The sequence below is a fragment of the Nelusetta ayraudi genome, unplaced genomic scaffold, assembly GCF_046127955.1.
Source record: "Nelusetta ayraudi isolate G7.1 ecotype Tasmania unplaced genomic scaffold, CSIRO-AGI_Nayr_v1 ptg000008l, whole genome shotgun sequence".
Classification (NCBI taxonomy): domain Eukaryota; kingdom Metazoa; phylum Chordata; class Actinopteri; order Tetraodontiformes; family Monacanthidae; genus Nelusetta; species Nelusetta ayraudi.
The window spans coordinates 2,844,621-2,867,500 of NW_027466058.1; the positions used below are offsets into that span (position 1 = coordinate 2,844,621).

General features: G+C 44.2%; 1 protein-coding gene across 2 annotated transcripts in view; it reads right to left on the reverse strand.

The window, feature by feature from the left end:
- eys (eyes shut homolog) overlaps nucleotides 1–22,880 on the reverse strand; it is a 161,776-nt gene that overhangs the window by 64,026 nt on the left and 74,870 nt on the right. For both annotated transcript variants that reach the window (XM_076018754.1, XM_076018755.1), the window contains exons 28-35: nucleotides 16,857–17,028; nucleotides 16,282–16,360; nucleotides 15,099–15,301; nucleotides 11,468–11,592; nucleotides 10,788–10,912; nucleotides 8,811–9,024; nucleotides 2,191–2,381; nucleotides 1,999–2,090 (exon numbers count right to left, since the gene is read on the reverse strand). In XM_076018754.1, coding sequence (XP_075874869.1) covers nucleotides 1,999–2,090; nucleotides 2,191–2,381; nucleotides 8,811–9,024; nucleotides 10,788–10,912; nucleotides 11,468–11,592; nucleotides 15,099–15,301; nucleotides 16,282–16,360; nucleotides 16,857–17,028 — 1,201 coding nt within the window. The remainder of the gene's footprint in view (nucleotides 1–1,998; nucleotides 2,091–2,190; nucleotides 2,382–8,810; nucleotides 9,025–10,787; nucleotides 10,913–11,467; nucleotides 11,593–15,098; nucleotides 15,302–16,281; nucleotides 16,361–16,856; nucleotides 17,029–22,880) is intronic.

Genomic DNA, 22,880 nt, shown 5'->3' on the forward strand with positions numbered 1-22,880 from the left:
GAACGGTTAATTTAGAAGCAGTCTGCCAGAGCGGCCTGGCCGGCAGCCAGAGGGCACTGTGCTCACTGTCCTTGAGAAGTCGTCCCCACCGGCTCTTCTATTTAACATATTGAAAAGCGTCTTTGACGGGAAGATATATTAAAAGTCCATAATGAGTCGGGCAGCGGCGCGGAGGATGGCCGCGCGTCGCGGCTCTGGGTCAAATCAGACAAAGATGGACGAACTCAGCCGTCGGACAATTGCAAAGAATTTGCTTTGTGACACCGGGAACCTTTTTTTCGTACCACTGACCCCCCCCCCCCCCCCCCAACCCACGGTTATGACAGCTCTCTCTCTCGCTCTCTCTCTCTCTCGCCGTGTCTCCGAGGGACGGCTACAGAACATTATGATTGATTTCAAACCGCTGTTGTATTTTTTTCCCCCGCATGCAAGAGCGGAACAGAAAAAAAAAACATCCATGGGTGGAGCCTAGTAGCCCTTGAACCTGATAGGCGTTTTTTTTTTTTTTTTTCAAGGATGCGCTCTCATATTTAGGGCAGCGCGGCTCTCTGCCAAGAAACACGAGGCAACCTGCCCACCCAGGTTTGTCTTGACAAGGGAAAAAATTTGCTCATTTGGCGCATGGCGTTCAGAACGACCTTCCGTAGGTTGGCCTCTATCTGTTGTTTAAAATGTGGCCTTTGGGAGGGAAGTGTGCTTCATTTCCAACCATCTGAATCCGAGGTCATCGTGTCAGTGTAAAAATAAAGAACTGCGGAATCGTTGTATTCTATTTAGCCAAACGCAACCAGATGATGAAAGTCCCTTCTTGCATAGCACAAACACTGCAGAGTAAAATTAACTTGATGCCTCTTTGTTTCAGCTTCCTGCTCATAGATAATAAACTTTCCAAACCACAGTCTGCCCCGTGTCAGGATATAATGGAGAGGGCTGGCAGGGAGACTGCACTAAGACTTGGAAACAATATAACTAAAGAGGCCACAGCCTCACTTTAAATCATTTAAACATTGATTTTGTGCTCGGCTCTTGCTTGTTAATCTTTCCGTAATGAAAAACTGCAAATGAAGACTTTAGAGCAGCCAATAAAACATGCCCAGTGATCACTAATGCATTTTAATAGGCACATTCTGACGTTTGTTTTACTTCTTTAACGTGTAAGCTGCTCTGACCACTCGGAATTAAATTTTAAGTTCTCAGTCCGGTGATTCCTGCCAATTATTTATTGCCCCTTGCCCTTGGTATTAGTTACAGCCGCTTTCAGGAAAACAGTTGGCAGTACAAATCAATCTAATTCCACCTAGTGTGATAATATGTCGGAGATCCATTTGGACATCACTAAGTAGCTTATTGTCAATCTTTTGTTTTTTTAGTAAACTGACTTGACCTTGACCAATAGCGGGATAATCAAGATTTCAACCCTGAAATTGAGCCAGTTCAATCCAACTATCGAGGAAGAAGCATTTTTAATCTCGTAAAACTTAAAATTTCATTGTGCTGCATAACTAGTTGGCCTCTTTAAATAATGATAAAAACACTAAAACAAGGCTGGAAGTAGCAAAGCGGAGGTAAGTCCTCCAAACTGCTCCAAACCCAGCAAGAAGTCAAAGTTGGAAACCATGACTGCTGCTAAACAGATTAGCATGGCTGCTAGTATAGCTGCAGTTAACCTGTCCTGAATTGCATTCGCATGCTGAAAGAATTCACTAAAATAAAATAATATTAATTAAAAAAAAAGTAACCTGAATTAATATACACTTTATTGCAGTACTACCATACCAATGAACACAAGTAAAAAAGAAATGTACAAATCTAGATGGGCTGGTGACCAATAGCCATGTGCCAGGAAGCAGGGCAGCCATATGGTTGCTCCATCACCTGCTTTTAATGGACTTCAACCACCAGATACATGAGCTAAAGCCAAACATAAAAGAAAATGTTCCATCTGCCGCTCCTGGTTGAACGTGACATAAAAAAAAAATATATAATAAAAAAGCTTACCTGATATTTACAATGTGAACCTCGCCATCATTAACAGGGACGGATGTACTGATCCATGTGACCTCTTCCTCTTCGTTGCAGCAGAATGCATACTGAAACATTGCAAAGGATGGAAATATAACTCACCTAACCACAAGACAACAATATAATATATGGAGTTTTAAAAAAGCCAAATGACGGAGTAGGTTTTACCTGCAAGACTCCATCAAGGATGAAGAGCTTCATGAAGAAGAAATCACCATTAGCAGGTCCTTGGTCCACATAGATAATAGTTCCCTGGGCTGCTTGACTTTGAAAGCTCACAGTAATGGTGTTTACCGCTTCGAGCTCAAAACCTTCAAACTCCAAATATGAGTTTCCAAAGTAGTGGATGTTGCTGGAATCTATTGAACGAGCAGACAAGGAAACACAAAAAATTGAGGGGAGCTTTTGAAGAACAGAAAAAAAAAAAAAAACTCACAATGAGAACTGAGCTGAAGCGCTTCTTCCACAAGGAGGTCAAAGCACAGGAGAAGATGCAGGACCTCAGACTGCTTAGATTTTCAGCGACTCGAGGAGGAGAGGGGATCTGGCTTCAAGGCTAAGAGCTCTCTGCATTGTTGCATCCACTTATGGGAGTCGCGTAAATGTGACCTCTTTAGCTCAAAACTTCTGAGAGAGCACGGCTTAAAATGGGAAGCGGTGAATGATTCACCAGACTCTGGGTTCGTCTCCAATGGAGAACCAGCTTTCGAGAGACCTTCGCTGCTGCTGCTGCTGCTGCTGCAGCTTCTCCCCCTCTTCTCTTACTGTACTGCTGATACTGTAAATATCATATTTGCCACGGAGCTGCCGAGCGTGCAAATGGCACTCGATTAGTTGAGAGGAGCCTTGGCTGGAATGAAACTATTCATACAACTTTATTACATGCCTCATTTTATACAGAAATAACTTCTGCAATTATGGGCAATTTCCATAGAAGTCGCACTGCCCGCGAGCCCATTGGAGGTAGTGATGCAGGCAGACTTAAAGGACTGCCTCAATGCTGCTCGGGCCCAATCGTACTTATTTATGGAAAAAATAAATAAAGTGGTGCCATATGCTGCAAAAAAAAAAAAAAAAAACACACTTGCAAAACACTGCATTGCAAAAACACTGAAATGACGTCAGTGGGGCACTGACAGGGAAAATTCATCGAAGCTCGATTGAATGTTGCATTTATCCAGCAGAATGCACAACGGATGGCACCTAACTTACAACTTGAAAGCCCAAGAAATATCTTGTGATTTGCCAAATTATGTATTATTATAACATGCAATGAGAACTGACAGATGGACGGACAACAGCAGTGCGCCTGATCCCAACTATGTATTTACTTTACCTGTGATGTTACAAATTTTAGAACAATCGTTAAAGTTCCGAATACGCACAGCATCAAAACATTGATGTACACATGATTGCGCAGGAGCGGAGCTCTACCTCTTCTGATCCCAGAAAAGAAAAATGGAGTTGCACCAGAGGAACGAGTAGAGTCCTTTTAAAGATGCAGACTGATTAATCATGCAGACGCACGAGAGACCTTTATCAATATTTGTTGGATGTCAGCTGCTAATAGGCCAGGCCCCCCTTTGATCTGACAGCCGGGGCCCCTCAGGGCATCTGGCAAACAAGCTATAACCTAAATATCCCCCCCGATTTCTCTGGAGAGCAATGTGACCAATACCCCGAGGAGAATCCGCTGACAAAAAAAAAAAAGAAAAAGTGAGAAATATCAGGAGCGGACCCACTGTGATCTGTGAATTAATGAGGATAAATGCGCACGGTAACAGTGCAGTGCTGTCTTTTTGCTCCATTCCTGACAATGGGGTTTGCCAATGCTGATGATGGAAAATTACCCCTTCGAGACAGAGCTATTCATTAATTTTAAAGCCTTGTTTAGTCTGTTGTAGTCTTTGATGCAGTCTGAGGCTGCTGCCAGGAGGCAGTATCATACCTCATTAGCACTTTAGCTCCACTCTTTCCTTCAAAAGGTCTCCCATTTTTTCCCCCTACCGCTACCTTCTATTCTCATCATCATTTTTTTTAAAGCAACTCTGGGCTAAATCTAAATTGTAAATGTGCATAGCTTAAATGGTTTTCTATCTTTTTCCCCCCTTTCACATGCATCATAAGGAGGATTCCTCACCGCTAGAGCGCAACATAATGCTGAACTGGAAGTTTTTGAAACTCCTTTTGTTCAGACAGGGAGGGGTGTGTGCGGAGGGGGAGGAAAGTGAGACCATTTCTTGATGTAAATCTTTCCGATTAGATTTAATTAGGGCTCAGTGATAAGACACGGCCATAAAGAGGGAGGGCAAATTGCGATGAATCATATTTAATGTGAAAAAGGTGGGGACATATGTTGCAGCGCAGACTGTGTGCAGATGTCAGACAGGTTTTGCGTGTGATATACTGCACTCGAGGGAAAAAAAAAAAAAAAAAAAAATGTATATATGTGTGTGTGTATATATATATATATATATATATATATATATATATATATATATATATATATATATATATATATAGAGAGATAGGAATTCAAGATCAATGAATGTGAGGCTAGACTCTGGAATGGCCAGATTTAATTGACATGGACGTAATGTCCCATTCGTTTTGTAAAAGCCAAGATGTAAGTCCTCTTTTGTCCCTGATTTATTGGCCGAGGTAATAGACTGAATGATTGAACTCGTCACAGGACGGAGATAAAATACTGCTGAGGATCATTTTTGGGGACACTTGCAATTTCGGCGCCGCGGGAGGAGTCAAAAGGTCGCCCGGCAGTGTCTGCGAGACGGGCGGGGAGAGGGATGACTTATATTCTAGATACATAATGTGCAAAGATGTGGCTGAATATTAGAATACTCCCGGGGTGACGCGGAGAAATGGAATCCTAAAAATAGCCCGTCTGTTTTCAAACCCGGTGCCTAATTATATCTTTTATTGTCTGGTTTTAAAAATAAATGGCGAAATTAGTCGGGCGCTGACAGTCGCTGTACGCTAGAACGCACGGCTCCCCAAACTGCAGCTGGAGCGACACATTTAGCCGCCGCTTGTTTCATCACGCCGAGCGCTTTTCTACACCGCACCCCGCCTCACTCATGAATATTCATGGCTGCGCTAATTCATGCGAACGCTATTATGACTCACCAGCCAAGTTGTGTCACAGAAGATGTCAGAATGGTTACGGGCGCAATGATCAGGAGGCTGCCAACTCGATTAAGAAACAAACGGTGAAAGACGGCGGCGCGCCGAGCGAAGGTTAACGAGGTGAACGGCGCCCCCCGAGTCGGGTGGGGCGTCTCTGAAAGCACCCCGCTCCCCCCGCCAGGCTGCGGTGACTTCGAAGGGGGCTTAACTCGCTTCTTTGCCGCCGCACGTGGCAGCGGCAGATAACGCTTTCATCCGCGCTCCGGTGATCACAAAGAAGAGGGTCGGGTTAATCGTCGCTCAGCCGCCGCGAGGGTCTTCCCCCACCTGCGCTGTCGAGATTCGCATCAGCTCTGATGGAGCTGCAACGCTCCGAGACTGGGTGCCTCACCTTTGCATGCGCAAGCGTGGACGAGGACATAAAGAGAGCCAGAAAGCATTTGGCTCCGTTTGGAAAATCTGTTTTTTTGGAAGCTTTTAAAATGTACTCAACTCTGTATTTTTAGCAATAAATACTTTGTTACTGTAGAGGTACTGTACTTTAATTGAGTATTTATTTGTCTGACAATGCTTCACTTTTACTCCCTACATTTGTACCCAAATATCTGTAGTTTATACTTCTTACATTTGAAAAACATGCTCATTACTTACTGTGTTTAAAATATACACATTCGGTTCAAAGTAATTCACTTGGTATTACAGCTGTTGTTGCTTGAAGCAGAGCCATTTGAACTTTGCTGTTGTGTAATTAAATATAAGTGGATGATATTTTAGTACCTTGGCTTTCGGGTCAGATTTTAGTGCAGAGAAAAATGAAAAGGTAGAAAATAACATTGGTTATTGTGTGAACATCCAATAATGGCTCACTGGTCATAATTATTAGTAATTATAGTTTGGTTGTGCTGCAGTTTACAAAGGAACAAGCAGAACAATTTTTGCACAAGCGTGTTGCTTCATTGATGGCAAAAAAACTAAAACATTATTTGAACTTTTTACTTAACAACATTTTAGAACTTTTACTTTCTTACTTTTACTTGTGAAGTGAAGGAGTTGAATGGGTTATTTTACCATAGTACCATAGTACTTGTGTACATAGTACACAAGTATTGGTACTTTTACCTTAGTAGAGAATGTGAAAACTTTTGCCACCTGTTTTTAATCACTGTATATATCTTTATGTTGGCATGCGCTGTCAGTTTTCACTGAGCTCATACACTAACTTCACCCGCCACACCTTGGTAGCACCCTGCTTGGATCACCTTCTCCCTCCAGGACAGTCTTAGTTCTTTGCACAATAGATTCAGCAGAGACCTGGAAACCCTCCTCATAGCATGACAGACACCACGCAGAAGCCGCAGTCCTGTCGGCTGCACATCCATCACCCGCGATGATCACACCGCAGCACTCTTGTTCCAATTACAGCAGAAAGGGAATCTATTAAGAAGTTACCACCTCCTGTTCCCATCAAATTCTGAAAGTGCTCCACCGGACTGAGATCCCAGCTGTCCGAGCTCATGTGAGTAACAGACCTGCTTTTACTGTTCCCAGAGGACGGTCTGCGTACCGCGGCTCTAACCAGTCGTTACTTGTGTTAATATTATCTCCTCGTCTTGAAGCAGTCTGCACTTCTCTTCTGACCTCCACACATTACCGCTCAGAGAACTGCTGCTTCCTGGACACTCCCTCTCTCTTTTGGAATCGCTCCTCTTAAAGTATGGAGAAGATTAAAGACCAAAATCCCCTTTCTTCCTCTGTGGGTTGCTGCCGTGTCACTGGCTAGATTACTGAGCGGGTTGTAACACATGAAGTGGACAGTGAGAATCTGCCGGGAACATGACACGTCAATAATTGCCTAACTATACTGTCCTGTACCAAGACATTGTAATATCACTTTACGCCGATTGGTGTGAAATATGATCGACTCTCCCTGTGTTTCTAATTCCCGTTGACTTGGTGTGAATCAAAGGTTGTGGAGCAGTCTTATAGGTTTAAAGGAGCGCGTCTGTCAGATTCTATTTCAAGAAGCACCAAGGGCACTGGATGCGTGACCTAGTTAGGTGAACTATTAAGTTTCTGGGTCCCTCTGATGTTAAAACTTATCGACTTTGATTATTCACTCACTCATGTATCAGTCGAAAGAGATATTCTGTTGCACGGATGCTCGGGTTTGTTTTTCCACTCTGTTTTTTTTTTCCCTTCTTGTTCTCCAACCCACTCCAAAGTGGCGCAATGCGCAACAGACAGGGGCTAGATCAGGTGCAGCGGGGAGGGACTCTATTATGTTTGGACCACAGTGATTTTCAGAGTGTCGCGGTGAATTGGTTCAAGCTCGTCTGTGCTCAATAGGTCCGTTTTACAGCTCTGTGAACAGTTTCAAAGGCGGACGGACCTCATCTGTCAAGGAGTAACAATCTGCCCTGTGCTTCCAATTCCTCCTCTCGCACAGGCGACTGAATATAATTCCAAGAACGTGCGGCGTGGTGTGTCCCGCCCCTGTCCTTTGAGCGTCTGAAAGGATACGGTGTCAAATTGTGTGGTGGGGGAGAACTCAAGCTTTAAAATTATTTTTTCCCCCCCAGCAGAAATAAAAATAAAATGCTTTGTTGTTCCATAAAGGATTTCCTTTGTCTACCTTGGCTGCACCAATTGTTAACGCTCTCTGCAGCCAACCTCGTATGGTTTCCTGTTAGCTTCCCAGCCCTGGGAAATGCACTCATTCATAGCAGCTCAGCAGGAGTAGCCGCTCATTGCAGCCAGCAGTGACAGTGTTGGGTAGGGAGGATAATAAAGGATCATTTTGTTATTAGCTTAAAAACACATGTAATTTTATCATGGCCTACTTTTAGACCTTGTTCATTTTTATACATCAATTTACATGATGACACACTGACACTTCTGCACAATCTTAAGTGTATATATGGGAATCGTATTAAGTTGAGGCACTTCTACCTTTTGAAGGCAGCAGATTGCAGACATGAACAAATTATATCCCGGCAGAAAAATAGCCTTTAAAGCATTTTCTTAAGTTGCTTCTTGTTAATGGAGTGCAAATAAATTCCAATGATAACAATGCAGAAATTCTACACAAGAGATGAGAGTTAAAAAATAAACGGAGGCCCTCAGTGGTCAACAGGCAGCAAAAGAATGATGATGATGATGAAATAATTCCTATTATGAACACTTTAAATAACTGAAGACTAAGCCGATCCGAAAGCTCTTATGATTCAATCGATGTTTTTTTATGCTTTACAGTGGTTCAACTACTATTAAGTTGTTACAATTATTAGTGCTTGCAGCAGTCTGCTAAGTGTTATCAGAGCTGCTTTTAAGCTTATTTGATGCAAGGCTCGGGCAGGTTAAACGTTCTACATGGGGACCTCTTCATTTAAAATAATTAATGTGCATTTTCACCGTCTATCTGGCGGAGGTTCTCGAACCAGCTGCGGCTTCTCCCTGCAGCCGTCGCTCGATAAGGCAGGCCTGACACCTCCAGACAAACACATGCTCACGTTCACACCTAAAGGTAATTGAGAGTCGACATGGAGTTCGGTTTTCCTCCAGAGGGGGGAAACTAAACAGACACGGGAACGACTGCATGCCAATAAGAGCCAAGAAATCAATCCGGCAACCTGCTGAAAACGCACCTGTGTACTTTTCGGCTGTGGATGTCATATTGAGTGTGAGCGCAGGAACTCTGCTTGCGGAGTCGAGAGAGATGTTCTTCACGGCGGTTGCCAGGGGAACGGCATTGGTGGCGGGAGGCAGGCAGCTGACCGCGTTGGTGCCGTCCACACAGGAGTAGGCTTCCGGACACGGATTCGGCAGGCAGTCGTCATAGTTGCGCTCGCAGTTTCTGCCCTGTGCATCGGAACGGAGGAAACAACAGTTTAGTGCGCGACGTTATACAATGTTCAAAGTTTCCAGGATCAAGGTCGGGAACATGATGAGATTGTGTTATGAAATCTTCAGGCATTATCCCTCTTTTTTAAATCCACCGCTGCCTGTTCAGTCTTCTGTATGTGCTGTGGATGCGATTGAGACTCACACACACTTACACACCCATTTGTACACCTGCACGCACACGCACATACATACACACAATTATTAATTTAGTTACTTATGGTTATATTTTTTGTGTGTATTTGTCTCTTTTTCTTTATTATGTCTTTTGTTAATCATGTGACACTGCTGAAATGTCTGCTTCTGTTAACGCCACAATATTGTACTCTGTGAACATTTGCTCTCGAGTCCCTCTCTACCCTGCAGCCCCTCACCTACAGTAGGTCCCCTTTCTATTCTCCCTTCAACTCCCTGCCCCTTCCTCAGTCGAGCCTTGGTCAGGACAAGATTAGTATAATAAAAACCACTCAACAGGTAGTTCCTGAGCTGACCTGTATGATTCACACATTCACAAGCTCTACCTTGGAGAACAAATCTGCCATCATAAAGACACTCGGAACCATTTCTGCTCGTCATTATGAAAAAAAAAAAAAAAAGAGTATTGGGAGAGAAGCAAAAAACACGGCCATCGAGAAAGGCCCTTGGGTTCAAGAACTCACTGGTTGTTTTTCCTCAAATGCTAAAATTCCTTTTAGCTTAAAAAAAAAAAAAAAAGAACATGCTATTGCAGCATTCATGCTGATTCCTTTAAGCAGAGCTACAGTATAATTACTTCCTGTTTAGTTCCTTGTCTTCTACTAGGGCTATATGAACTTCCACGAAGGGAAACATCCTCATTAACATTACAATACGCAGTATAGATATGTCATACACATACATAAACAAATAGAAATGTGTATGCGATAATAAAAAACACAAAATATATCTTCATCATCATTGAAAAAACATGAAGAAAACACTAGTGAAAAGTGTTAACAAAACAACAACAGAATTTCATTTCCCCCTTACTGGGGTTTTTAAAGGCGGTTTGTAGAAGCAGCTTCCTGAATTTGTCACAGCTGATAGAAAGTCAGAGACCTTTTTCAGAGGTTGGCAAGACAGGTAAGCGATGTTTCTGTCGTGAAATCTTAGCAACCCAGCTGCTACGTGAGGTTATGATAAAATATAGATGATGAAACACTATTCATTTATTTATGGATTGAAATCTGAAGGTCCCCTGTTATTCAAACCATACAATATGTCTTTGTCCCGTCAGTGAACTCCACAGGAAGACCACCTTTACTTCTATCAGCCCGCTCCTTCTTTTTCAGAGAGTGTGTTTGTCCCTTTGTGATGATTTTTTGTTTTTTGTTTTTGTTCAAATAACTAGCTGCGCCAGTTAGGGGAAAAAAAAAAAAAAAAAAAAAAAAAACATATCTGAAAATGGGTATAATGAGGGACCTTGAATGTGGAAAGCCAGTCAAAATATATGCGTCACAGTGACAAGTTCAATTTACCTGCTTGACATTTATATACAAACAGGTGACACTTTTGAAAATGAACGGCAGGGATAAGGCAGGACAGGCTTGGGCTGCAGAAGTGTGGATGCTAATTATACACATAAAAAAACAAAACAAACACACACACACACACACACACACACACATGCATGCACACAGAAGGTGTGTGGGTGGGGGTGGGGGTGAAGTTGGTGGGGGTGGGGGTGAGGTGGGAAGCCTCACCACAAATCCAGGACGACAGAAACAGGTGTAGCCATAGCCGGGATCATTCTGGATGCAGATCCCCTGGATGCAGGGCTGGGGAAGGCACTCATTAATGTCATCCTCACAGTGAAGGCCTGTCCAACCTGCCAGGAACAAAAGCCCGCAGAGTGCAACGGTGAGCCGGGGCTCTCCCGCTTCCGCCATCCGAAGTGAATATCAAACATGCTCTCCTAACATTGATTTGCTTCTTTTTTTTTTTGGGGGGGGGGGGGGAGTTGGCGCCCACGCCAAGACAAGAAAAGGCTTTCACTAAAGAGCAGGACGCCACATACATTTTAATGAGTCCGGGCTGTATCAGGTTTTTTTTTATTTTTTTTTTATCACTGAACAAAATTTTCCCCAAGAGAGAAATGAATGGCTTCTGCAGGTCTTTGAAGCCTGGGCATTATGTAGGCAATACGCTCACCCTCAGCGGCCCCTTTCAATCCAATGAGTATTAACATGCTTTACATATGGTAAACTGTACTCTAACACATCTGGGTCGCACTGAAGGCAGCCATCCAGGCGACACCTCTGCAGCCTCAGAATGTTTTCCTGCGAAGGCGGTGCAAGGACGGGGGATGAGGGGGGGACCAAGTGTTTCGGTTCACTCCTTTCCCAGTAAATTGAGAGATCAGCGGGACGCGTGAGTGACTCACCTGACCTGCAGTGGCAGACGTAGCTATTAATAAGATCTTGGCAAATGGCACCGTTGCGGCAGGGCGCCGAGCAACATTCGTTAACATCCACTTCGCAGAAAGCCCCCGTGAAACCTGGCGGACAGCTGAGAAAAACATAGCAGGCTGTGAGAGCGGCCCCGGCTGTCACATCCATCTCCCGGCCCTGACGCGCCGTCTCTGTCACAAGTGCTGGTTCTCTGCAATTCATCAAAAAAAAAAAAAAAAAAAAAAAGGGGCCAACGCTTTCCTTTTTTCTGTATTTCCCATCCGCATCAGTTCAGTTGTATGTCTTTATTTCTAATCACATTCTTTAAAAAACAAAATAGACACTTTTCTTCTGAGAGACTGCAGCTGCAGAGCGAGCGGTAAATAAAGTTGATTCGTTGAAAAGCTTAGCGCCAGCTCATAATTTATATAACGCCGCGCCATAGAGTATTAAAATGCATTTTTAAAGAGCACAACTTGATAACAGTTATGCGATATGATGCGCTTGCTTTTATAAAGGCAGAGTGCCGCGTGCACTGCAATCTAGCTGGACTAAGATGTAATTTTGCTCAAAAGCAATAATCCTCCATAATTAATGGAAGCAACCCAGCCAGACAATACAATCAAATATATATATATATATTTTTTTAAATGATTACTTAAAGGAAGCAGTGTGCCAGATTTCACACTAAAACATTGGCCTATTCAAAACAGACACAGCTGTACAAAAATCCCCCATCTGAGCTTTTATCATTATAATATGAATTTTATGCGGATAAAGCGCTTGCATTAATTATTCCAAGCATATTTTGCATTATGTTGAAAGAAGGGTTATGGTTAACTGTCTAGTTCATGGAGGCTCAAGTCAGTGTGGCGTCAATGCAGATGAAGTGACTTCTCTCTGTTATATGAAACAGACATAAAGTTCATTATCTTCTGCTGAAACAACTCCTAAAGTTTAAAGGTTCAGGAATAAAGGGGTTGCTTTTACATATTTAGGCATTGCAGAAAACACACTGCTGCCGATGATTTGGAAACACTTTGTTTTCCGACACAATCCTCCGTTTATTCCTATTTAAATGCATCATCACTCATTTTTGACCAGGCGACGGCATGACGAGTCCTTGTTACGCAGGTGAAATGACTTCATGCGTAGGTGCTATAAAACACACGACAAGAAAATTATCTATGATTTGCTTTACAGCTGAAATCTATCACGCAAGACGACTGCGAAGAACTTATAACCTGTGCGTTAAGAGGCAAATATAAATGTAATAAACGCGACTATAAATATGCAAATCAACACTTATTGCCGCGTGAAAAAACACTTTGGGGAGCCTGACAATTTACCGCGCGGGCAGGAGGAAATTTAGAGGAAAAGCAGCGATCCCACGGTAACACCAGACAGACACTAATTGACGGTGTTGCCGACGTGCCGCTTGCTGGCATGTTGATAGTCGTGTTTTTTGTTTTGTTTTTTTCCCAACGACTGAATCAGTGGAGCTCTCTGCGTCGGTGTCATTAAAGCTAATTTATCCAGCGACAAAATCCTGCCGCCACAGCCAAACAGTAAACTCACCGCTGGACGATTCAGCTCCAGCGCGTTAAAAACGATCAACCTGTCCGCTGGACTTTTTAGTGAGATGTCTTTTTTGGTTGTCAGTTCCCTTAAGCAGAGCTCAGGGAACAAATTGAGGATGAAGAAGAAAGACTTCTAATAGGCGTGGTACGAGGCCTGTTAGCAGGATTTGGGGAAGAGCGTCGTGCGCTGACTGGAACTCAAATTTGGCAGAATTTAAATGCAGAGTTTGGCAGGTTTTCATGTCGAGGAGCCACTTTCAGAGGTGTTTAGTGGGGTTTTATACATCTCACATTCTATATCTTATGGTTTTAACTCATTTATGTGTGATAGATTTCTATTGAGTGTACAGTCCTATACTTTATTTCTATGCGTGAAAGCCGAGACTCCTCGTCAAACAATAAAACATCTTGAATCTTGAGTCATGAATTATTATTAGACACATAATAATGAGCCGACTCGTGCAGCAAACACACCTGCGGTCAAAAACCAGGTTGCTTTTTTTTTTAATTAGACCATCTACTGAAGCCTTTTCACTTTGGTCGGAGGGAGAGAGAGGGTTAGACGGGCCGACAGACAGACAGACAGACAGACAGATAGATACTTTAGACAGACAGACAAACAGACAGACAGATAGACAGATGTAATTTTACCCCATGGAAATAAAATTATCACAAGCAGCCTTAATCTCCCATGAATGAAAAAAATATTAATGCGCTTCGAATAACTTGAACATCTGTTCTCTTCTGTCAAATGGTAATTTGTGCGACGACTGCTCTCCGTGGCGCTGCCCTTTTCCAGAGAGCAACAAACGCTCGCGAAGCGGCGAGTGAAGCGCCTCTAAGTAACTTTGTCCTCCACGCGCACAACAAAGCTAGTTGCCGGGACGGCCGTGCGGTATGGAGGAGCTGGACCGACGCGGCGGGCGGTAACGCATTCAATCATGCGGGCGAGCGGCCGGCGCAAGGTTACACAATGTAATTAACTGTAAGGAATGCAGCTGCGTCGGACCTGTGCGGCCTCGCCACTACACACCACTCGAGGGAGAGCGTGTCACCAATTAAAAAGTAATGACTCACTTGTGACAGAGAGGAAGAGAGGAATCCCGGGATAGAACATGGCAGGGAGCGCCCGTCACAACCATTTGGTGTGTGTGTGTGTGTGTGTGTGTGTGTGTGTGTGTGTGTGTGTGTGTGTGTGTGTGGAGATAAGTCTTCCGACACCTTCTACGAACCCAGTTCCAGCCTTTCATTAATGAGCTGGAACTGGTACACAGTGTTGAAGAGGGTGCACGCACACCAACATCACCCTTTGCCCTTCATCGCTTCGCTAAATATAAAGCTGTTTGTTTATTAGTTACGCAACAGGAATGGAAGGACAAAAAAAGAAGAAGAGAGGAAGCACCATCAGGTCTGACTTTGCAAACAGGGTAGGAATTTTAAACTCACTGGCCACTTCATGAGGTACACTCTGCTAGCACTGGTTGTAGCTCTTGAAGTGGCCAGTGAGTGTATAGATATAAGTGGAGGTGCGTCTGCAGACCTTGGTTGCAACCAGTGGTTGTTTGCGTTACTGCTGCCTTTCGACGGTCTCCAACCACTCTGCCCACTCTGACCTCGGACAGGTTTAATTTTTCTTCCAACAAATGGCTGTGGACTCGAAAGACATTTTCTCTTCTTCTAGGACCATTCACTGCAAGTGAAGTCAATAGTCACCAGTCTGGTCACCAACAACCGTGTCACTTAAATCCTCTTTTTACCGCGTTCTGATGTTTAGTTTGAGCTTCAGCAGGTCGTCTTCCCCACCTCTGCAGGTGTGAATGCACCAAACTGCTGCCATGTTGTTTTGCCTTCAAATGCAACGGAACATTTTACCTAATAAAGTGGCCAGCGAGTTCCAATTTTCGCATCAAAAAATAAGAGAAGTTTAAATTGACACTTTTCAAATTTTAATTAAAATCAGACCATGACCCTGGAAAAATGGAAAGCTAAAACGTGCCCGCAGAAGAACAGACGCAAGAATCTGAAAAACCGCTTTTCGTCTCACCTGCACGTGAAGTTTGATCCTTGGCCGTCGACGCACGTGGCGCCGTTGAAGCACAGCGAGCCATTCAGGGCGGCGCCGCTGCCGCACACGTCGATGTCGTCCTCGCAGGTTTTGCCCGCGAAGCCGTCGCTGCAGAAGCAGGCGTACTTGTCAACGAGATCCACGCAGGAGCCTCCGTTCAGGCAGGGCCGGGAGGCGCACTCCTGTGAATGGGAAGAACATGCACACACGCTGGGGAGGGTGAGGCTGGTCAAAAAAAAAAAAAAAAAAAACTACATCCGTCAGCGTTAACGCATTAATCGCGATTAATTAAATGCAATCCATAACGCGTACATTTCTTTTTAAAACGCATTTAAAACAGGAGGCTGGGTTCACATCGGAAGCGGAAGCACCGCGGAACGGAGACCGCTGCAGGAAGTCACTCAATGAAACATGAGAAAATCAGGTTTCAAGTTTCAAAATAAAAGCAATTTTCAAAATAATTTTATTGTGATTGACAAATGCGATCATATTTGTGTACTTTATATTTGTCAGTGTCTAAACAGAGTGCGAGAGAGATGAAAACACACACACACACACACACACACACACACACACACACACACACACACACACACACACACACACACACACACACACACACACAAAAGATAGAAAAAACAGAGTGGGCCGGCTACGGCGTTTGTGTGTCCGGTGTGAACCCAGTGTAAACCTTTTTGTCTCAAACCGCGATTAATCGCAGTTCACTATGAAGAGTCTGCGATTTATCGCGATTAAAAAAGAATTGTTTGACAGCCTGAAAAAAAACAACAAATAAATAAATGCGGGATTAATGGAACTTTGGTTCAGTGTGGACTGCTCTGATTATCTGCTGGGCTGAGTCCTCCCGGAGACCCTAGGAGAAACCCGCCGTTTTATCTCCTGAGCCCGACAAAGGCTCGGCTTTAATCAATTAGGCATTAGCCATTTCTTTTAATCAGGTGTTTGTACAATGTTTACATGATCATGGTGGGTCCATCGACTCGTCTCCCTGGGAAATCAATGGGGTCGGCGCTACCAAAGGCTACACAAAGATTACAAAATTAGCCCCGGCCACTTCCTCCCTCCCTTTTAGAAAGAAAAAAAAAAGAAAGAAAGAAAAAAAGTCTAGCTGCAGGTTTTTTATTAATTAAGCTCAACTCACATCAATGTTTGATTCACATCTGCTGCCGGCCCATCCAGCCTCACAAAGGCAAGAGTATGAATATATTCCGTCTTCACAGCTGAAAGAGCCGAGGCAGATGGGTGTGGGGTGGTGGGGGGTGGGTTAGAATCGATTCATTAAGATTACACTGCTTGGCGAATTTCACTTGAAAGCGCTCATACAATATGCACACAAAAAGTTCCTGCAGGAAGCTCCGGGAGACGGTCCTCTGAACGAGTACCCCGATAGAATTAATGACCGTAATTTAAAGAGCACGGAAGGCAACCTGGAAGTGGCCTCGCATTAGCTCCTTGCGACATGTGACGCAGCGACACACACACACACACACACACACACACACACACACACACACACACACACACACACACACACACACACACACACACACACACACACACACACACAGCCCGCTGTGCTGGCAGGGTGTAATTAAAAACAATTCTGGGGCCATCTTTGCATAATTTGCGCTTCCTCCTCCTCCTCCTCCTCCACCCCCACCACCTTCTCCTCCCCTGCTTTCTCCTCCTCCCTCAGTGACAAAGAAAAATGGGCACCTCCCGTGAAGACAGGGCGCCGACAGGCATTCATCAACGTTGGTTTCGCAGCACGGGCCGGCGAAGCCGTCAGGACACAGGCAGTTGTATCGATTGGCCGCGTCGATGCATTTCCCACCGTTTTGGCACGGGCTGGAGGCGCACTCATTGATGTTCATGTCACAGCGCGGCCCTGGGAAACAAGGCGTTATTCGGTTACACATTTCATATATTGAGGCATCCTAATAAGAGAACTTTTTTTTTTTTTCCCCTCTGCACTAAAGGAATCAGATTGATCATCGTGCCTCTGCCTGTTTATTTTCTTGAATGCAGGAGTTTATCACCGCCGCCTACTTCAAAATGTCCCATTTTTAATCTTCATTTTCTAAATAATATGAATGATGTGATAAATTATGAAAGAAAATCCAGAAACAACCCCCTCGATCTCCAGAAAACATCTTCTTTTTAGCCCTCTGTTTGCTGAGGGCTAAAAACAACGGGGGTTCTGGTCCTGTGTATGAAAGGGAGGAAAATCAAGGTGGCTTTGAGGTTGAGGAAGAGGGCAGGGCAAACACTCGGCCGTGACATCACTAACCCAGGAGAGAGATTAGTGATCTACTGCACCCTTGGTGCATGTTTATCAAGGTCCACGATCGTCCGAAAATCACAATCCTGCAATAGAATCGGTTAGAATCGGATAGAAGTAGGTTAGTATGAAAACAATGACGGGTCCTACTTTGTCGGTTAAACACAAACTACAAACATTTCTCTCAATGTTATCGAGAACTACCAATCACCGTCTCTGCTTCGTTATTATCTCGATAAAAAGAAAATGCAACTTAGCTCAACCTTCAGTCACCCTTTGTCAAACTTGACAATCATCCCCGGCCAGTTTGATTTGAGTGGCGAGGAGCTCAAACAGTATTCAACCCGTGACAAGTGGAATCTGATGGGATTCAAAAGGGTGACAAGGACAGATTTAATAATGCACAACCCTGCAGTCCGTGTAAAACCCTCCACTCATCCTGCCTGACTGAATAAATTCCTTGTCTGGTCAGCAAGTTCCCTCAGTCGAGTGCAATGGAGGTTAAATCAAACAAAGGGCTCCAAGCCCGGCTTTTAACAAATCGGGCCTTTTTTTTCTCTCTCTCTCTCTCTCACTGTCGGCCCGACGGCGCCACAACAACAACCGACACGGCCACTTCAGGGCAGAACGAAAAACGGAAATCATATCCGAGGAGCCGTCTCTCCCTGTGAGGACACACTTGTTTCATATTTCCTGCCCTCCGGTCCGGGGAACCTTAGATGAGGTGTGATCACACACACCGACAGCGGCGGTAAACACCAGTGCGCCGCGTGGACTCACAAAGCTTTACATTAAAGGGCTTCAGTAGCCGCCAGAGTTTTCACCTCAAGTTTTCTCTGGCTTTTTTTTTAAAAAAATGTATCCCCTTTTTTTTCTGCCGATATTGAAAAACAAGCCTGGAACGGCTTTAATGAAGAGGCTTCCTTCTTTCTGTAGCTTTAAGTCGTACCTTCTAATTTTGTTTGACGCTTCATTAATTATTGCGCAGGAGGGTAAAAAAAAAAAAACACCCGCCGCCGATTTTATCAGTGTGCGGGGTTGCACTGAGCCGCAGCTAAATCAAAGAAATGTGGCATGTGGGAAAAAAACATTATCCGCTTCTGAAAGTTTTAGCCAAGTTCTATTCGGCGGCGCACCGAATTTAAAGGGCTTAAAAGGGCTACTTGATATTTGCTGCAGGCTGGTAACAAATCACAGCAGGGGCGCTCCAAATTAGCTCCTCGGTAAAATGCTTATTGATAAAAAAAATAAATAAAAAAATGGATGGATGGTAAGATTCCCACCCAATGGATTTCCATGACAAACCATTTTTTTTAATGATTGCCATTCATTCTTGTTTTGAGCTTCTGCTGCCCCAAGAGGCTGTTTGTCATCTGACTGTTCTTCACAACTGTGGCACCGTGAACAAAGAGACATAAAAAATCTTTCCAACGGTACAAGATGTATTGCGTCATTACAACTGAAGTATTAATACAGCAAAGAGAAGCGTCCAAACTTTTTGTGCCATGTTTAATTTGCGTGTCTAGGAGGCACTGAGATCAAATGGAAGTTTCTAATGTAGAAGCTGAGCAAAGCACAGTACAGCAGTGCAGGTGGTGCAGATGAGTGAGTGGAAATAAAAAGGCAAGCTGAGGACATATTAAAAAAAAAAAAGACACAGTCCAAGCAGAAAACCAAACATCAAACCACAAAGACAGGGAAAAGGGAATTGCCGACACGAGGAAAGGAGAAACACACCTTCCTACTTTGGCTCTGCAACCAGCCGGCCGTCTTAAGACAAGTCTGCGGATGAGACCGCAGTAAGTCATCCCGATCGGGAGTGTTGCGGCCATCCATTATTTATGCAGACGGAAAACAAAAATAGCAACAGGATCTCAGGCGGAGCGGAGGGGCGGGGAAAGTTCACGCTGCGGAGGAAACGCAGGATAACGGCGGCTGTCAAGGTGTCTCCCGCCCGCTGACAAATCCCAACGCCAGCGAAGAATAAACACAGATGACTGACTGTCTCGGAGACGCTCGCCCAGTGCCGGCTTTCACTGACGTGTGGAAAATCCACCGCCGGTTGGTTTCATCTTGTTTGGATTGGAGAAACAAGAGGGGCAAAAGGCATTCACCTGATATTATACATTACACTGAATGCTACGTTCTTCGTTATTTCACACGGTGCACGTACTGTATAGTTCATGGTCCTGAATGTTTTGCTGTTATTCACATTTGTCGAGTAACATGCAATCACATTAAAGAGATGTTTACTGCAAATGTACAAACTGCAAAAGCTTCCAACAAAAAAAAAAAAAACTTTAAGCCAAAAAAAATATTTTTAACTAATACGCCATTCTGAGAATACATGTATTCAATAAATTCAGCCAACTTAAATTAAATAATTTCAATTTCATTAACACTATTTTTCATTTTTCCTTTTTCTTTTTTTAATCAGATCTAACAAAAAAATGGAAAGGACCAGATTTTGACCCATAGAAAATGACTTCATACTTTTAGGCTTAAAGTATTGAAATACGATAATGGAAAATAAAACTACTACTGATAAAAAAATAAAATAAATAGGGCTTAAAATGACAAATGTTCCACCAGGATTAGTCATGAGACCTTTCGGGATTAAGTTCAATCAGTATGCAAAATGTAGATTAACTGCTTGGCTGGCACATTGTTGCTGAAACACAATACTTGTTTCTGAGAGAAGAATTTAAATATCAAGTGTCAAAACACGCACGGGCGCGCGCGCAGGCACGCACACACACACACACACACACGAGTCGTGCGCTAACACAAGAGGCGTCTCGGCTTCCAGTTGAAATCCAATTAAGGTTGTTTGTGCAGCCAAAACACGTTCCCCCATATGCCAACACTGAATGGGAATTACTTGAGTGAAACAACAGTTTTCAGACAATTCATCAGGTCCATTGAGCAGGAGGGTGAATTTACTAAAGCCACAGCGAAGAGTGGGGTTGGTGGCGGGGGGGGGCGGGTAGCCAGACATAGTCGTCATCATCATCATCACCTTCCTCCTCCTCATCACTAGAACAATGTGCTGACTGAGGGAGCTCCAACAATGTGCTGATGGCACGGTGGCGTCACTCAGGGGAGCGCGCGCTCCTTAATGACGGGTGAAGAGCACAACAGAGGAACAGCGCGTTTACACTGTGATTTATATAAACGAGATGAGCCATTCATCATGTCCCGCTAATGACTTATGACCCCAGTGAAAGAAAAAAGAAAAAGAAAAAAAGCCTGGGAAAAACAAAAACAAAAGAAAAAAGTGCCTGCGTGCAGCTAATGCATAATTGCCATCGAAGAGGCTTTTGGAAAAAAAAGAAAAGAAAGGAAAAAAAAAAAAAGCCAAACATCTTGAATAATGATCGCACGGCAGGGAATTAGCCGGCTGCCAATAGCTTTGCAGCGCGTCGCCAGCCTGCCTGACACAAGATGACTGAGCAGGAACGAAGGGGGAACAACAAGGCTAAGGAGCTCAGAGCCGCGACTGAAAGCCGTTGCGAGCGAGTCGTGGAGCGCTGCGACAAAGTCTAATCTTAATTTTTTTTTTTTTTTTCCTCCCTCTAAGTGGGTCAAACTGACTTTTAGAAAAGGTGAAAAGAGAAAAGGCATAGTGGTGATGGAAAGCTGGCAGGTGTCAAAAACCCCAGGAGAGAGAAAGAAAGTTCTGATAAGTATTTTTTTTTTATTTTGCATTCATTTCAGTTTGCAGGATTCAAAAAAGAAAAAAAAAAAATCCTCATCTGGCAGCTCATCTTTTCCAAATACACCAAAGTTGGACGTCGTCAGTCCCTGCAGTCTGAATGGACGCGGACAAACAAAACTAACAACTTTAACATTTAAGAAAACGACACACCCTCCGGAATCGACTCCGTCCGTGACGTTCTTTGCAGCAGGGTAACTCATTTAGGCAAGTCCAGATGTAATGTCACGCTGCCTCCATCACATGATCTGATCCCTCTCAGTATTCCTGCCAGACTGAGCCTGAGAACAGCCACTGCCTCGACACGAACCTGGCAACTGTAACTCCAGCCAGGCTCCAAGCAGGAGCTAAATTACAGTCTGACTTCTCATAAAACGTTATATATATATTGGCTGGAAGCGTCCTTGACACAACAGCCTGCACAGCAACAGTAACCCGGAGGGGCGGAGCTTAAGCAAAGGCTAATTTCAAATTGTCGATTAGTCTTGCGGCTGTGACCGGCTTCACAAACACAAGCATGATCCTGAACACGAGCTCCCTAAGATCTTCCACTTGGCCTTTACGAGCCTCCGCCAGGCAATTAGCCGTTCTGAGAGAGCAGAAAATAAAGACGCACTGACTGGCTGCATTATTGACCAACGGCGGGCAAGAAGAAAAAAAAAAAAGAAAAGGAAAGAAGAAAAGTCAATTTCATTTCATTACAGCTCGATCGCAGCCAAGCTAGCCAGAAGATATCGCAGCAGATGGAAGCATTAATGGGGGGCTTCGGCGGTTTAAGCTGAAATAAATCTTGGCCCATCCACAAAATACAAAAATAAGACTTCTCCACCAGTGGCTGAAGTAAACAGAAAGGCTGGCGAGACAAATGCTTCAGACGTGGATAAGACGACCAAATTAATCTGGTGAATCAATGTGAAAGTGTGAGGATGTGGAAAAGAAGCCGGACGCAGCTTCAGCTGCACCAAAAAGGCTTTTTCTTTCTTTCTTTCTTCATTCTTTTTCAAAAAGTTGTTGTTTCCCTTCTTACTAGAGCAAATATTTTGTATGAGTTCTGGTCGGTTTGAGCCAATCTGAATGGTCTCCTCTGGCCCGCGCGCTCTCCCTGGGGGACCCCCCCCTGTTTCCTCGCATGAGCTTAGAGCCACAGAAAAAGTAATGACTTGTACGATGCTGCACGTAGGCCTAATAATAAAAGCTGCTTCGCTGGGAATTGGGCCACGCTGCGTGTCAGCCGGGGCTCTCCAGAGTAGCAATACCCCAGAGACTTCCTCCACCTCTCTCAGCAGGGAGAGGATAAATTGATGATACAGTGCGGAAGACAAATGAAATTAATCTTCCCGGCTCCTGACAGGAATCGGCTTTAGATACAGCGCACGCGCGCACGCACGCACGTGCACAAGACAAATGGACCGAAGCAGCACAACAGCGACTAAAGAGCCCCGGTGAAAGGAAATAAAAACAAAAACTGCTGTGACGTTTCCATCAAATTAAAGACCTGACGGGGCTTCGTCTCTGGCTAGCTTAGCCAAGATGCTAACGCCGCTCTGCCCAGAGTGAGACGGCCTGACAAAAAGAAGAAGAAAAAAGAGGCAAGAACGGTGAGGCGTCTCCTCCCTGGGATCCAGCACAGAGGTCACGATAAGCATTGCGGACCTTCCTATTGATCTTCAAGTCACCTGGGGCGGGAAGGTGTGTGTGTGTGTGTGTGTGTGTGTGTGTGTGTGTGTGTGTGTGGCGGTGAGGG